Source organism: Pelecanus crispus, chromosome 2 (genome assembly GCF_030463565.1).
Source record: "Pelecanus crispus isolate bPelCri1 chromosome 2, bPelCri1.pri, whole genome shotgun sequence".
Taxonomy (NCBI): domain Eukaryota; kingdom Metazoa; phylum Chordata; class Aves; order Pelecaniformes; family Pelecanidae; genus Pelecanus; species Pelecanus crispus.
The window spans coordinates 80,568,226-80,582,759 of record NC_134644.1 but is presented as its reverse complement, the minus strand read 5'-3'; the positions used below and the strand labels follow the sequence as shown (position 1 = coordinate 80,582,759).

The window sequence follows — 14,534 nt, the reverse complement described above, 5'->3', positions numbered from 1 at the left end:
GACATTTTCGTAAGAAAAAGTCCTTACCTTTTGACCTTTCCCTGCGCTTTTGGCTTAAAACACAGTTTCCCCATAGACTCAGCCAGCAGTACTGCCCAGGTTCGCAGTGCAGAACCGAGCCTGTTAGATTTGCCCCACTACTGAAAACAACACATACAAATCAAGTTGGTAGGGAATAAGGACTTTATTCTAAGATATGAGCTGAAGCAATGAGCTTATGAAGCAACGACCACCAGAAAAAAGTGAAAAACACATCAAATACTTGTATTGTACCAGTTCGGTTTGAACACAAAAGTCCCTTTCAGTAAAATGTATGCACAGGCCAAAAGCGTATGCAGAAGCTCTGGAAGTCACCTAGAGCAGTGCTTTTAATGTCTAAGAAAGACGTCTCCCCTATGAAAATCTTTAAGCCAGGAAAAACACTTCAAGTAACAAAGAACGCAAAAGTAAAAAAGTTCTGTTAATTCTGCTTGGCACCGTGGAGGAGGGGGATAATATATCCCAAAAGAGTATGCATCTTTAAGATGTATAAATTCAAAGCCCCTAGAACACAAGTCTGCTGCCAGACCAAGTACCGGTTTTTCTTCCTCATTTAGAAATTCGAGTGAAGTGTATCTGTTAAGCATAGGGAGATCGTGTTCTGGAGTTAAAGCTAGTAAAATCACACGATCTGCTCGCTAGCAAGAAAATTTCACTGACATGCATACCCAACAGACCTCTTCTCTTATCTCTATAACGGCACCCTACCATTAAAAGCTGCAAATTGCATCAAATTATACTTCTGTAATATTTTTGAAAAGAAACATTAAAACTAGTATTTCCTTGATTGCCTTAATATGGGAAGCCAAATGCTGCTCTCCTTGAACTCTCCCTTCACATTCATTTCAGTACCACTGGAAGGAAGCTGCTAGTGCACACAAAGAGCAGAGCTGGCTCTGTACAAGTCAGAGGTGGTAGTTATTTTAATGTGTCTCACGCATGTAACATCAAAAAAGGGCTAGCAGGACCATTTCTGTGCTATTTTCAAGGTCTGCCAACTTAATTCGAATGCATACATATATATATACACACACGCACACACACATATATATATGTAATGCATAGTGGCTTTCAATTATAAGAAAAATGTAATCGATTTTTAAACCTGCTTTTCGGGACTCTAGAATTTTAGTGGTTAATCCACTAAATCCACAGGTAATTATGAGCTGAACCGTCACTTTTCTTAACACAGTACCATAAATGCATCACCTTAGAAACTGCTGTTACGGGGGCTAATCCAATAACAACAGTGGCAGCAACGAAATTAATTGTAAGGACAAATGTCAGTCAGGTACTAAAAAAATATGGCTCTGAAGAATTGCATTGTTTTTAAAAAATACACTGAAATATTCTATACAAGAATATACGCATCACACTTATGAATCTAAATTTATAACCACTTACATGTATTAGCTAGTCTCAATAAACCATCTACATTTGCTACCCACCTATAGTAGCTACAGTTTCAAATTGGGAACACCGCGAATTTATGTACCTTCCCTGAGATCAGTAATCCAAAATAAATAGCCCTGCAAATGCAACAGTGTAAACTCTGGATTTAAGTCTTCGGTAAGAATCAGTCCTCAAAACCCAAGGAGAGCATTAAGCAAACGTAAACATAGCAATCATTTCGTCAGTTTTGAGTTATTCTCAGCGACAGTGGAACCTATGTGAGATGTAGCATCCAAACGTTGAAGACCCGTCATTTGTATCATACAATATGGTTGTCCTAGTTCACTTTCCTATCATTGAACCCCTGAAAACATCCAGCTGTGATGTGGATCTCCAAATTGCGACCCAGATCTGCTCCTCCACTCTGCATAATCTTTACAGTGCCTTTAAAAACACTGTGAGGATCTTATTCTTGAATAGAGGAATGGCGAATAGATCTGTGATAATCCTCTGGACTAGTCACAAGTTCTGGCAAATCATAGCCTCTCAGAAGATGTCCACTGTTTTGTTGAGCAAAGTAATACAGCTGCCTGGCAAACATTGGTTCAACCTTAAGAACAGACAAAATGTTAATCAGACATGTGACAAAATTTCATGTTCCTCATCTTAGTTATTTACGGTGGTTTTAAGTTAAAAACAAGGCAGGACAAAACAGTTCTGCTTACCAGAACGGGAAAACGATTTCAGTGGTCTCACTAATCTCTATTTTAAGCTAGGGCTTGCCTGTTCTGCAGCCAAGTGCCTTGCTAACTGCACACGCTCCTTACCTCCACAGCCTTTGCTCAGAAGGGCATGCACCAGTGACACAAATGATGTATTAGCAATTGCAGCCCCTTAGCCAGCCCCGGGATGTGAGCGATGCCGACAGGCCGGACATGCTCGTGGCCACTCGACACGTTCAAATGCATACACAAAGTGCTGAAAGTCTCGTCTGCATTGTAAAGAACTTTGAGGACTTAACTTGAAATGCTGGAGCCCTTAAGTAGACTGAGGTACGTCGCCAACGACTGTGTTTGAAATTAGACTTCAATCTAACAGCAAGGTTACTCTTGTTTCTGTTCATTCAAGGTCTGATGAGGAATCTGTTCAACCACCAAGAGGGATTTGTATGATTTAACGCTGTCTTCACTTCTGTCTCTTCAGAATCCACCGTTCCCCCTCAGGACTTTGGGCTCTGACCGCAAATATTTAAGCTGCACACTGAGAACAAACACCTGAAGCTCTCCTTACTCTCAGGGGATGGACAGGTTGGACAACTCTTCTCCACAACCCTCTCCTGCTGGTAAGCCAGCCCTTCCACATGAAGACATGGGCACCATTTTGGAGGAAAAATATGCTGTCTGGGGGTCCTGCCTCTGGGAAGGGAGAAAGCCAGAAGGGATCGCTGCCTTGGAGCAGCCCTACCAGTCCCCCTTCCCTTCCTCTCATGGGCACTCAGAGGCAGCTGAGCATCTCCCGTCCCGCCATGGGAGAGACGGGAAGGCAGCGGGGCAGGTGAGCCAGAAAGCTCCCGGGGCATAGCTGTTTGGTGGGACGGTGGAGCCCCACCAGCCCGCAAGCCGGGACAGCCCAAGAAGTTGACAAGCAACTGGTAAGGGGGAAGCAAAGCTCTGGAAAGAGCAGGAGGTACAGGCTCACGGAAAAGCTGCCCGGACAGGAGATGGAGAAGGGGGCTGGAGAAGGGATGCTAGGAAGGAGGGCTGGATAGCTTGGGATGGATTTCTGAGCTTCCCACCTTCCACCCAAGAGACTCGCTAAGCAGCAGTGTGGCAGTATGAAAGCTAGGCAGCTAAGGGAAGGCCACAGCTTATGACAAAAGTCTGACTTGGGACCTGTGCTACTGCCAAAGGGGCTTTCAAAAAATTAAGAGAGACACCAGTTTTCTTCCCAGGGATGCAATAAGCTCAGCCCTGTCGCTAACATGTGCATTATCACCTCTCTTGTGGTTTTATGGGCCAATACAGCCAATTTAGAAAGTACCTGGTCTCAGTCTCTGTCATCACCCTCTCTCAGATAGCATCCCGAAACACTAGCTTTGAGTGTGTGTGAACTGTGGTCAGTCAGCCCATGAGCTTGCTAGCTACCTTAACCCTGAAGCTGCACAGGCAGCCCCTGCATCCCATTAAGGGCTGAGGTCCCTGAAATGCAGGCTGGGATTCTGGAGCACCTTCAGGTGCAGCAGTTGTGAAAGCACCACGTCCTGCACCAGCCTGGCAGCCCAGGGAGCTGCACAACTGGGCCGGCAATAACAACACAGCCCAGCTCTTCCAGGGTACCTTTCAGCTTTAGGTTTCAAAGGGATTTGCAAAAGAGATCACTGATGCTCTACAGAGAGGAAAATCAGGGGCTCTGCCCTACTGACAGCTACCAGTCAGTCCCTGGCAGATCTGGGGATTCAACCGTGGTCTGGATGGTGCTGCACTTTCAAGAATTAATTACCTCCCTCACAACCTACACAAGGTAGAAAACCCTGACTGGCAGACTCATATCCTCCAAGGAATATGATTCTTTTAGGTAAGGCAGAAGTCCTACTTACATGGGCTGTAATTAGTTTCCTCTGCCTCTGTGGATCTGGAAATTCCTCCCCAAAGCACAGAGCGACCTGGTATCTCGGCAGCGGGCGTCCATGGTGAGCAAAGGCTTGCAGCTCTGGGAAGAGAGAAAGGGCCATGTTGTGGGTTAACCCCGGCAGGCAGGTAAGCACCATGCAGCTGCTTGCTCGCTCCCGCCACTGGGATGGGGGAGAAAATCAGAAGGGCAAAAGTGAGAAAACTTGTGCATTGAGAAAAAGACAGTTTAATAGGTAAAAAGGAAAAAAAAAAAAAAAAAGGCAAAACAAAACAAAGAAAAAGAATGGATGCAAAAAGCAGTCGCTCACCACCAGCCAACCGATGCCCAGCCAGTCCCCAAGCAACAGCAACCTCTGGCAAACTGGCCCCCCCCACAGTTTTACTGCTGCCCATGAGGTCATACAGCAGGGAATACCCTTTGGTCAGCTTGGGTCAGCTGTACTGGCCGTGCCCCCTCCCAACCTCTTGCCCACCCCAGCCTACTTGCTGTGGGGACAGAGTGAGAAGTGGAAAAAACGCTGTGCAAGCACTGTTCAGCATTAGCTGAAACATCCCTGTGTTATCAGCACTGTTTTGATCACAAATCCAAACCATAGCACCACACGGGCTGCTATGAAGAAAGTTAACTCTATCCCAGCCAAAACCAGTATAGGCCAGTAGGAAAGAGTTTGTGGATGGCTGAGCTCCAAATGGAGGACCCTGGAGCACAGCGGGAGAAGATGAAGTAACTCCAGGGGAGGATGAGAGAGTTCAGGAAAAAGACAGGAGGTAAGGAGAAGACACTGAGTTTGGAGACTTTCCCACAGATCAAGGGAGCTAGTTATAACACTGCAATTTTCCTCTTTGCCTTGCCTCACAAGTCATTTCATATACACAAACCGGGATGTCTCCCAATTAGTATTTCTATTGGACCTCAACAGCACAACCTCCTGGAGCAGACGCTGGTGGTAGCTCAGACCCAGTCAAGCAGACGCCCAACAGCTGCACTGAAACCAATGGCTTAGTAGAGCCAGAGACTCAGAGTACTGCCAGGCACGAAATTCAGCCTCAGCCAGACACAGTCATGGAGCCACTGTCATCACTGTGCCTCGTGGGGGATGGGGAGGCATGGGAAGGTGAAGGACCTTGTTCAAGCCATGCACCCAGCCAGCAAAGAGCCTGTGTCTTCTGCGCTCCTGCACTCTCTTCACTAACCCACACCCTTGCACAAAGAGAAAAGGTCAAATTATATAGGCATTCCAGTAGTCAGACTATCCCCTATGAAAGATAGCAGGGGAGAGTCTGAGAGACTTCCACTTGGATCAAAATCACAATGTTGTTTTAGACACAGCACTTCCTCCCAGAAAAGAGAAAATTCCAATGAACACAATATGCTTGTTGAAGTCTGAATTATGTGCAGTATTTCTACACAGTGGATTGATGAAGGTTTCATTTTAATTTGTAATCCTGTTCATGCTTTCTGGAAGAAGTTGGACTTAATATCAAAACCAATGTCTTATAATGAAGCACCCCCTGCTATACAGGGAAAGGAAAGTCTTCAAACTTGGCATGACAAATGCACCTTTTCCCAAAATATACCCCTGCCATTCCTACTCTAACTGCAAGCTTTTCAGACCAAGGTGTGAATTCAGCTTGCCAGTGTCCCAACCCTGGCTTGGGACTACTGGTCTTACTGGGAGGGTCAGTTAGAAGAGTAAAACAATGGACAGCTCACTTAAAACACAGAGTAAAGCATAGTTCTCCCCAAGAGGCTCCCCCAAAACCCCTAAAAGCGCTGTGAACTTTTTGGAGATATGCCAGGAGGGAAGAGAGATTTTTCCATAGGACCCTGCTTCCCTCTGTGCTGCCACAGGACAGGGAAGGACCATCCACCCAAGGCCAGTCCAACACCACACTGCTAATGGGGAACTTCTGCCACCTTCCTCTTTCCCCCAGTTTTACTTGGCCTCAGCAATTCTCCAAATCCTGAATACCTGTGGGAGCACCACACAGCAGCCCAAGGCATGAGCCTGGAGAAGAAAGCCCTTTCTTTCCCACCAGAAGGATAATCGGGGCTTGAGGTCAGCCCTGCGCTTCTCCAAAACCCTCCACTTGCTCCATCTCCCTTTCCAGGCCCAAGCGCCTCCTCCTGTGCCACAGGGCTCCCCACGCGCCTCCCCAGACTTTCCCCATCTCCTGCTACTCCAGCTCCAGCTGCCCCTCCTTCTGCCAAGCCAACCCTCCTCCGGCTGCCGCCCTCACACTCCCAAATTCTCTTCCTCTAACCTCCTACTCTCCATCCAGCCCAATTTACTGCATTTATTACACAGCAGTCCCCAGGGACCATCCACCTGTTTTCTAATTTATTTCCATTTTAGCCTTCTCAACAGCACAGGCTGCTCAACACGGGCCTCAATGCTCCTGCACAGTTTCCATTGCAGGGTCCAGCTCCTCAATGGGGTCCTAGTAGCTGTGGTCCACAGTAGTTCTGCTTCTGCTCCTTTCTTTGCCGTTCAATATTTCCTCTCCTGGCAGAGGTCTCCTGCATCTCTTCCCAAGGAAGCCCTGGTTTCCTAAGGGGGGAATCCCCAAGCTTGCCTGCAGCCTGGGACCTCAGTACATTCAATTAACATACAGATGTGATACGCCCATGGCAAGTCACTTATAAACCTAGCTGAGTGTCAACACATGCAAAAACTCACTTTGCACACGCCGCAGACTATGACTTCAACCACATGCTTGGGTTTGCACAGGCATTGGTGCATAAGTAATTTAGGAGGGGGGAAAAAATAACTATTGCTTGAGCTTATCTTTGGGGTTAGGTATCTAAAAAGAGATGTCCTGTCAACCGTTTGGAAGAACCCAGAGTACATCTAAAAAAACACCTGAGAAAAGGGAAAGGGATTTCCAAAACCATCATCAGAGGCAGAATTATACATCTTTAAATTAGCATGTGATTGAAGCCCAAGCCAATACCCTGACCTCAAATTCCCCTTTCTAACTGTCAATTTTCACATCCATGTGAGATCTCTCTCTTGAAATGCATTTCTTGCTTGACCATTTTGCTGGGATGGTGCATCAACCTTGGAATATAAAATAGGCTAAAGGTGTTGGTTTGGGCTTGGTGCGGGTTTTTTTAACTTTGCAAGGCATTATTCTCCTAAGAGACTCATGGCAGTGCTGATGCCCTGTTCTAATGGGAAAACACGCCAAACCATAGGCACTCAGTTCACCTGTAGCGATGCCACACATCTCAGAAAAGGGGCAACGTATTCGTGCTGCCCAAGTTGTCCTCTGCAACAACGACCGGCTCTCACCGGTTTCTCTGGGTGGACAGCTTTCCTCCCTCTAACTGCTCAGAAGCGCTGGGAAGCAGGGTTGAGGCTCTGCCCCTTCCCTCCATGGGCTGGAAGGAGAAAGCACCGTCCTGAAGCGTGCCCTTGTCCTCTCTCTACTGATGCTCCCAACTGCCCTGTGCAAAACGAGACCTTCCCACATTGCTCTGGAGAGGTAATGCACCTCCCTGCTTAGAGCAATCTGGAAACTCCAGAGCTTGTGAAATCCTTTTCACCCCCCAGATCTCTTTTAAACACTGGCACAGACTGAAAAGGCGGCTTTCTACTGAAATTCATGCTGATAATTGTATACTCTGAGCAAGATCTCAGGCTCACTCTGGGTGAGGTTGAGAGCAGCACGAGAGCACACCACAGACCTACCCAGGACTTACACTAGCAGATCCAAGATCAGGATCCACTTTCCTCTGTCACCCAAGATGTGGAAAGACCATTTTGTTAGGTTCCTCCTTACGCTTCTTAAAGAGATGTGAGGTTTGGGGTGTCACCAGCCGAGCATCAGTTCACTCCTGCTGGTTTGTGCAGGGGCATTGAACATGCATGGAGAGCAGAATTTGACAGGATTATTCAGGAGTCAACTACCCCTTGACTGTGCTTGCCCAGAAGAAGTGAGGGATAAATTCTTACTGTAACTCATAAAGTAACACGAAAAGAGCACTCCCATAAAGCTTATGTGGAGAGCGATCAGGTGACATCTCCAGAAACAATATCAAAGCCATAGTGGGAATTACCTGCTAAAAACTGCTGAGTATCAAAGAGCTTGCATGTTTGGTCCCGCTCCAGCTTGTTGGGTCGGTCACTGCAGAGTGCCAGAGGCCCGTCCCAGTAGATCCTGCTTTGGCAAAGTCTCTTAGCGTAGAGGCCATCAGGTGCCATCCACAGTATTACTCCTCGTTCCAGGTGGTTCAGTAGTTTTTCTATGTTCTTCCTCTGGCCATTATCCTCTGGATAAGGGAAGATAACTTGCTCCAGGCTGCTGACCTCGTAACTTTGGCCATGGGATATCCTACAACCTTCAGGACTAGAAGTTGTCACCTCCTTTACCAGTATTTCACGGTAATATAAGCAGATGTGGAGCCGACAATCTACAAAGAGAAAAAAAAAAGAATCACTGTGATACATTAGTATGAATGTTTTATGCTTCAGATCTGTACTAAGGCAAGTTTGCATGAGATTTCTGAGCCTGGTGGTCACCACCACCCAGAAGACAGGCTTGCATTAGCAAAAATCATCTCAAGAATATAAATACTAAAACTTTTGGGGCACGGTAGCATTAATGCTCTCTCATGTTATTATAACGGCTACTGATGTGGGAATTTGGTAGGAACTAACGTCCCGCAAACTTCCTATTTCCGTTTAAAAGGAAAAGTCTGCACACAAAAAGTTGTTGTTCGTCACATTTTCCAAGTTCACGTCACAATTAAACCCACCAGCTCAGTACACTTCCTCAGATTTAATCAGGAAGTAGCTGTGTTTCTCCCCAGATTTTGCATAAAAGAGGCTTCTGCACAGGGGACCTGCAAACTTGCACTCAGCTGCCTGAAGAGAAACGACTGCTGGCTCCAGCTCCAACAGGGCTGTACCCAAAATCCCAAGCCTTTCAAATGGCCATTTGGTCAACTTGCCTGACCCCTAAGAACTCACACAGCACTGAATATATACACATAAGTGTATATTAAAAAAAAAAAAAAGTGTGTGTGTATATAACATTTGGGGTTTTTTTTTATATATATATATACACACACACACACAAACACACACACATATAGAATAGAATCATAGAATCGTTTAGGTTGGAAAAGACCTTTAAGATACATACAGACCCTGATTCAGGAGAACAATCCTGCTCAAGAAACCTGCCAAGCGTCATGTTACAGGTTTATCCATTATTTCTGAGAAAAGCCCATTCCCACACCTTTTCCCAGAATTATTCAGAAAGTCGCCCAGCATCCAGACATCTGCAAACCTGGCTGAAATAACTTTCCATTTCTTTCCCAAATGCCTTTTTTTCACCAGGGACAATGAAGCAGAGCAAAGCCAATGGCACCAGCAGGAGCACAGCAAGGTACCCAAACACCAGCTTTTGTGGGGGCTCCTCCCAAATGAAAAACTGAGCTAGAAGTCACTGACAACCCCAAAATTTCCAAACTCCCCTGGGAAGGCCTGATTTGGTGGCTCACCAAAGCAACACAGCACTAACACCATGAGCCAGTGAAGCACTTCTATTAACTTTAGCCACAGTCCCTCGATCCCTTGGAGCTGGGGCTACAAGCGCTTAACTATCCTAGCAAACAGGCTTAAGCCTATACACCGAATTCATTCATTAAAGAGGTTTCTTTTTGTTTTTTCTTCTTTTTTTTTTTTTCTTTTCATCAGAAAGCAGAGATGGTGCCAGGGCAAGTCAGAAGTGGGAGTCTCTTGTCAAGCTCCCCAGAAAGCCCGGGGGGTTACGGACCTTACCTGACAGGGCGAGGGCTTCACCAGACCTTATGCTTGGCTCAATCGGGATGCCAGGAGTCTGGGACTCAGGAGGGGCACAAGCATAAAAGGTTCCTGTCACCTGACAACCTGTTTTCACAAACAAAAGTCAGTGACAGCTGCCTAAATCCTAAAAGAAAAGCTCGGGCATAGATCACAGCAATGCAAAAGCAAGTTTTTCTAGGCCCTACCAGGAACTCTCTCTCTCCCCCTCCCTTCTTCTTAAAAAGGTCTTATTTCCCAGGTGTGCCAAGTCTACCAGTCTCTCTAGATGTTATTTGGACTGTATTTTCATTTGAGTCTGCATGAAATACTCCCTTGGCATTTCAGTATTCCCCCCAGTACTTTTTCCTAACCTAACGTGTTATTCTATTACAGAAATAATTTACATTTTTAACTAGGCTATAGTGCTCTTAAAAGTTGCCTGCATAAAATAATCTATTCAGTATAAGGAATTTTACTAAAGACAGGTATAACAATAAAGCTGGAATTAACACTGTTTAAAAAGCAGGTAAAGAACATTGTTGCAGCAGGAGATCACTAGGGGTTTATTACCAGGAGTACTATAAGACTGTTCCAAGAGACGCCTATCAGTAAGTGGATTATAACACGGGCAATTGATGGTTTCCTCTGTTTCTTAATGTCAATGAAAATCTCTGGAGGATGATGCAAGTGACTTGCAAAGAAGTGCACACTACCTTTCCCAATGGCAGAACCCACCACGGTCAGGAGCTGGAGCCATGCGGATACAAAACACCCGCATCTCTTGGAAAAGTCTTAGAGCCCGATGAGAAACCCAGTACCAGCCGCTAACAACTGCCTCCAAATTCAAGAAAGCGTCCGAATGCGTGTTTAACTGTTACAGAGGAGGTACGTCAGGGCAGAGTACATTCAGCCCGATATCTCAATTTTTCATTAGCAAACAGGTCAGCTAAAAGCAAAGGATTCTGCCTGATAATTCCAATATACTGCCAGCAAATGTTGCAGTGCACTGAGCATTTATCTTTTAGCAGACCCAAAGAAACAGAAGCTTATTTCTCTGCACCAAACCCTCTAGAGAACCATCCTCTGAAAATGTAGCATCTACTCTAAGAAGTCCTGCCTCGCCTCCTGTCCTTTCCTGCCCTTCTGAACCAGCTGCTTCTCCTCACGAAGCAAAAGCTTGTGTCCTCACGTGAGTTATCCTGCAAGGGTCTACGGCACATGGTTCCCTTCCTCTTATGTTTTATCCCCTGCAGGCTTCAACGTTGCCAGTTTTCGCAATTCAGGCTTTTTCCTAAGGACGCAGAGCTTGGAAAGCCATGATTATGTTAGACTCTGGTACTGTGAGATCTTTGGGGAAGCGAACGTCCCTTTATTCTGTTTCTGCTGTACCAGCCCCAAGAGAGACTCAATCCATGACAAGTTGTCCCATTGCCACAGCACTAAAATCAAGCAACAATTTCAGCTTTCCTCTCAGGAGAATAATGCCATTCGAATCCACAAAGCTGGAGGGAAAACCTCACTGACGTGTGCCTCAAAAGGTCCAAAATCAGAAAGCAAAGCTAAGGAACACATGTTCCCATTTGGGGTTTTGGCGGGCGCTGATTCCCTTCTTACTGCTCAGGGCTTTTGAGACAGCTCAGGACTTTTGGGGGCTGACTTGAATCAACTCAGAGTACTGCATAGCTCACACACCACATGCATGGTGGCAGTGAAAGCAAGAGCCAGGACAAAGGCTCTTGCCACAGACCCCATGGGTCTCTTTGAAGGGAGCCCAGCATTCCTCTCCAGCCACTTCTGTTAATTCCAATGAAAGCCACGAACAAGAAACCCGACATCTGCAGTCCTTCTAGGTGACCAACCTCAGCAAGCAACCCTGCACAGGAGTGTCTTACCATTTTCACAGCCAGGCCCTTGCCAGTGATGACTGCGAGCTGCGAAGGGGACGCTGGCACACTGGTAGGGGATGTCGGGATGTGGCTGCTCCGGGGCAAACTCCCTCCAGTTCCGTTCGTGGGGCACCATGTAGTTTGGTACCTATTCAATTTAATGAGATATTCTTTTACTTGGCAGCTGTCAAAACTAATGCTCTGCGTTGCACCAGCCTTCACATCTCAGCTCCTTCATTTGCTCTGCCAAAGCCCGCAGAGGTCTAAGCATTGCCCAGGCTACACGAATGGCACTTTGCCACCACCACCAATGAGGCTTTCAAATGAACTTTCTCACTACTGGTGTAAATAATAAGCAGGGTGGAATAACAAAAGGCAGTCAAAGCATTGCTGGTAAATGTTTGCTTGGAAGAGCAAGGCTTCATTGGGTGCTTACATTCTGGCATCAACAGAATGGCAGTGCACTAATATCTATCGGCCAACAGAAAAGAGCTATTACTCAGGGATAAACAACACCAAGGGAAATCAACTGCCCTGGGGCCTCATATGACATTAGAAAAGTTGCTTCTCAGTTTCTCAGTTTTCATAATAAAGTTTCTTCCCAGAGAGAACTAGACAGCCACGCCAGCAAAGACAGACATAGCACAGAAATGATGCTGCTCCATGTACAAGCACCAAGCGAAATACGTAACTAATGTCATACCTGAGATGGTAGTGAAGTGTAAGGAGACGTTATTGGAAAGGGATGGTTCATCATTAACGGTTGCTCCTCCATGCTGATCTGTTTCGCACCTATGTTCACCAGAGGAATGAAAGCAAATGATGTCAACCACATCTTGAGAAAATCTGAAATTGGCACACTGAAGACAAATCCATACAACCTGCCTTTGAACAAGCAGAGGACTAAAATGCCCTCCAAGGACCCGTTTGGGACAGGATTCCCAAGCCCTCCCTTGCAGGCAGCTCCTGGAGGCAGTCTGTCCCTCTGGGCTCCCCAGAGCCTCACAGAAAAGAGCTGCCCAGCCATACCCGGTGCGCCACGATGCTTCCCCGGGGCCCTGCCAAGCCTTTGCCTCCCGCAAGCCCTGCCTGGTACCAGGGGCTTCTTGGAGAGCAGGCGCTGCCCCCAGCCTCCACGCAGGAGGCTGCAGGCTGGGCACCCCTCGCCCCCAGCTCTTCCCCCCCGCAGCATTACCTACTCTCCAGCTCAAAACAATTCTCCTGTTCCCTGTATTCAAAACCTAGATCCAGCAAGCAATTTTTTTTTTTTTTTTTTTTTTTTTTTTTGCCTGTCCCTTGAGCCGCTTGCTTGGCTCCCTCTACACAGAACTGGCAGGGAGGCTCCAGCTAAAAGAGCAATTCCTCCAGTGATGTGCAGGGCGCCTGTCTGCATCTTCTGCAAGGGCTCCCTTTCAACGCTCCGACTCAAACGCCAGCAGTCCTCCCGCAGAGGCAGCCTCTTAAGTCATCAGGACAAGCTGCACTTGAGCCCTGCATTTTGGCTCCTTAAAAGACTTAAAAAGACTGCAGGGCCATTCCAGAAAAGGACGCTTCAGCCCTCATATGCTTACAATGAGACATATTCACACTCTGTGAATTCACACCGGGGAATTTGAGACGCTTTACCTTTTTTAGCTCCTTCCGGCACTATTCTGTACACTTTATAGGGATCTGAGATGTCCAGCTGACTTCTCTCCACCAGTTCTTCAAAGTCATTGCTCTTGTTCAAAGCACACCTTAATCTTGTCTTCCAGGTAGGGGGATCTGGTTTATCAATGCCCTCTCTGAACTTTCCTTTAAAAAGAGCCCAAGCCTGGAAACATTTCAGATAATCAAAAGAGCAAGAAAAAGAAAAAAAAGGAAAAAAAAAAAAAAGAGAGAAAAAAGAAAAAAAAATAATCAACTACAAGGTACAAGTCCACAATGCTTGAAATAGCATATATGTGTGTGCTTATATGTGCATGAATTTACTCCCTACAGGTTTAGGCTAAGAAAAAAAGCAGCATGGTAAGGTAGGAAAAACAGTTTAACAGGCACAAGGAAAGGGAGAAAACGATCCAATGTGCTGCAGTCCCACAAGCATTTAGCTCCATATGGAGAAGTGGGAAAGGGCGAGCTGTCTCATCCCACAAAGAGGGGCCACGGGGCCACGGCCAGGGCCACCAGGCTGGCAGCCGGTGGCAGTGGGCACCCAGCAGAGCCAGCCTGCAGAGGCGGGTGGCGAGGACGGGATGGCGAGGGGCCACCACAGAGCCTCCGGGCATCCCTCCTGCGCCGGCTGTGTCCCACAACCCCAACCCCGGGCTGAGCCCTACCTTGAAGAGGGCGGCATCCTCCTCGCGGTTGTAGTCCTGCTTGCCGGCATGCTTCCAGGGGATGCGGAAAATGCTCTTCTCATCGTTCTCCCACACCAGCCCCGGGTACTTGCCGCTGTCTATCTGGTCGATCAGCCACTGGCGGAGTTTCCCGTTGCCGCAGCTCACCGAGTTCATCCCGCACTCGCCCGGCTCCAAGTTCATGCCACTCGTGTCGGGGGTCGGGTGGGGGGGGGGGTTGGGGTGCCTCACCGAGCCCACCTCTCTGCACACACCCAAGCACCGGCTCTCTGAGGGGCTGCAGAGGAGGGGGAGAGGGGCAGGATGGGGGGAGAGGGAAACCCACAGGTCAGGCGCTGGCTGAAGTCCCAGTGTAGAGCCCCGCAGCAGTCCCCAGCCCCGGTGCCACACGTATCGCACCAAACGGCAGCTACAGCGTGCAGGGGGGCCCCGGGGAGCCCGGGAAACACGGTACAG

At 47.4% G+C, this 14,534-nt stretch overlaps 1 protein-coding gene across 1 annotated transcript; it reads right to left on the bottom strand.

Moving 5' to 3' along the window:
* Positions 1 to 1,897: 1,897 nt before the first annotated feature.
* Positions 1,898 to 14,276, bottom strand: IRF4 (interferon regulatory factor 4). Its single transcript, XM_009489985.2, has 8 exons — positions 14,058 to 14,276; positions 13,369 to 13,555; positions 12,446 to 12,534; positions 11,749 to 11,890; positions 9,854 to 9,961; positions 8,125 to 8,478; positions 4,028 to 4,140; positions 1,898 to 2,041 (listed from the first exon to the last, which is right to left on the bottom strand). The coding sequence occupies exons 1-8, from the start codon at positions 14,259 to 14,261 to the stop codon at positions 1,898 to 1,900; spliced, it is 1,341 nt and encodes a 446-aa protein (XP_009488260.2). The 5' UTR covers positions 14,262 to 14,276.
* Positions 14,277 to 14,534: the final 258 nt, after the last annotated feature.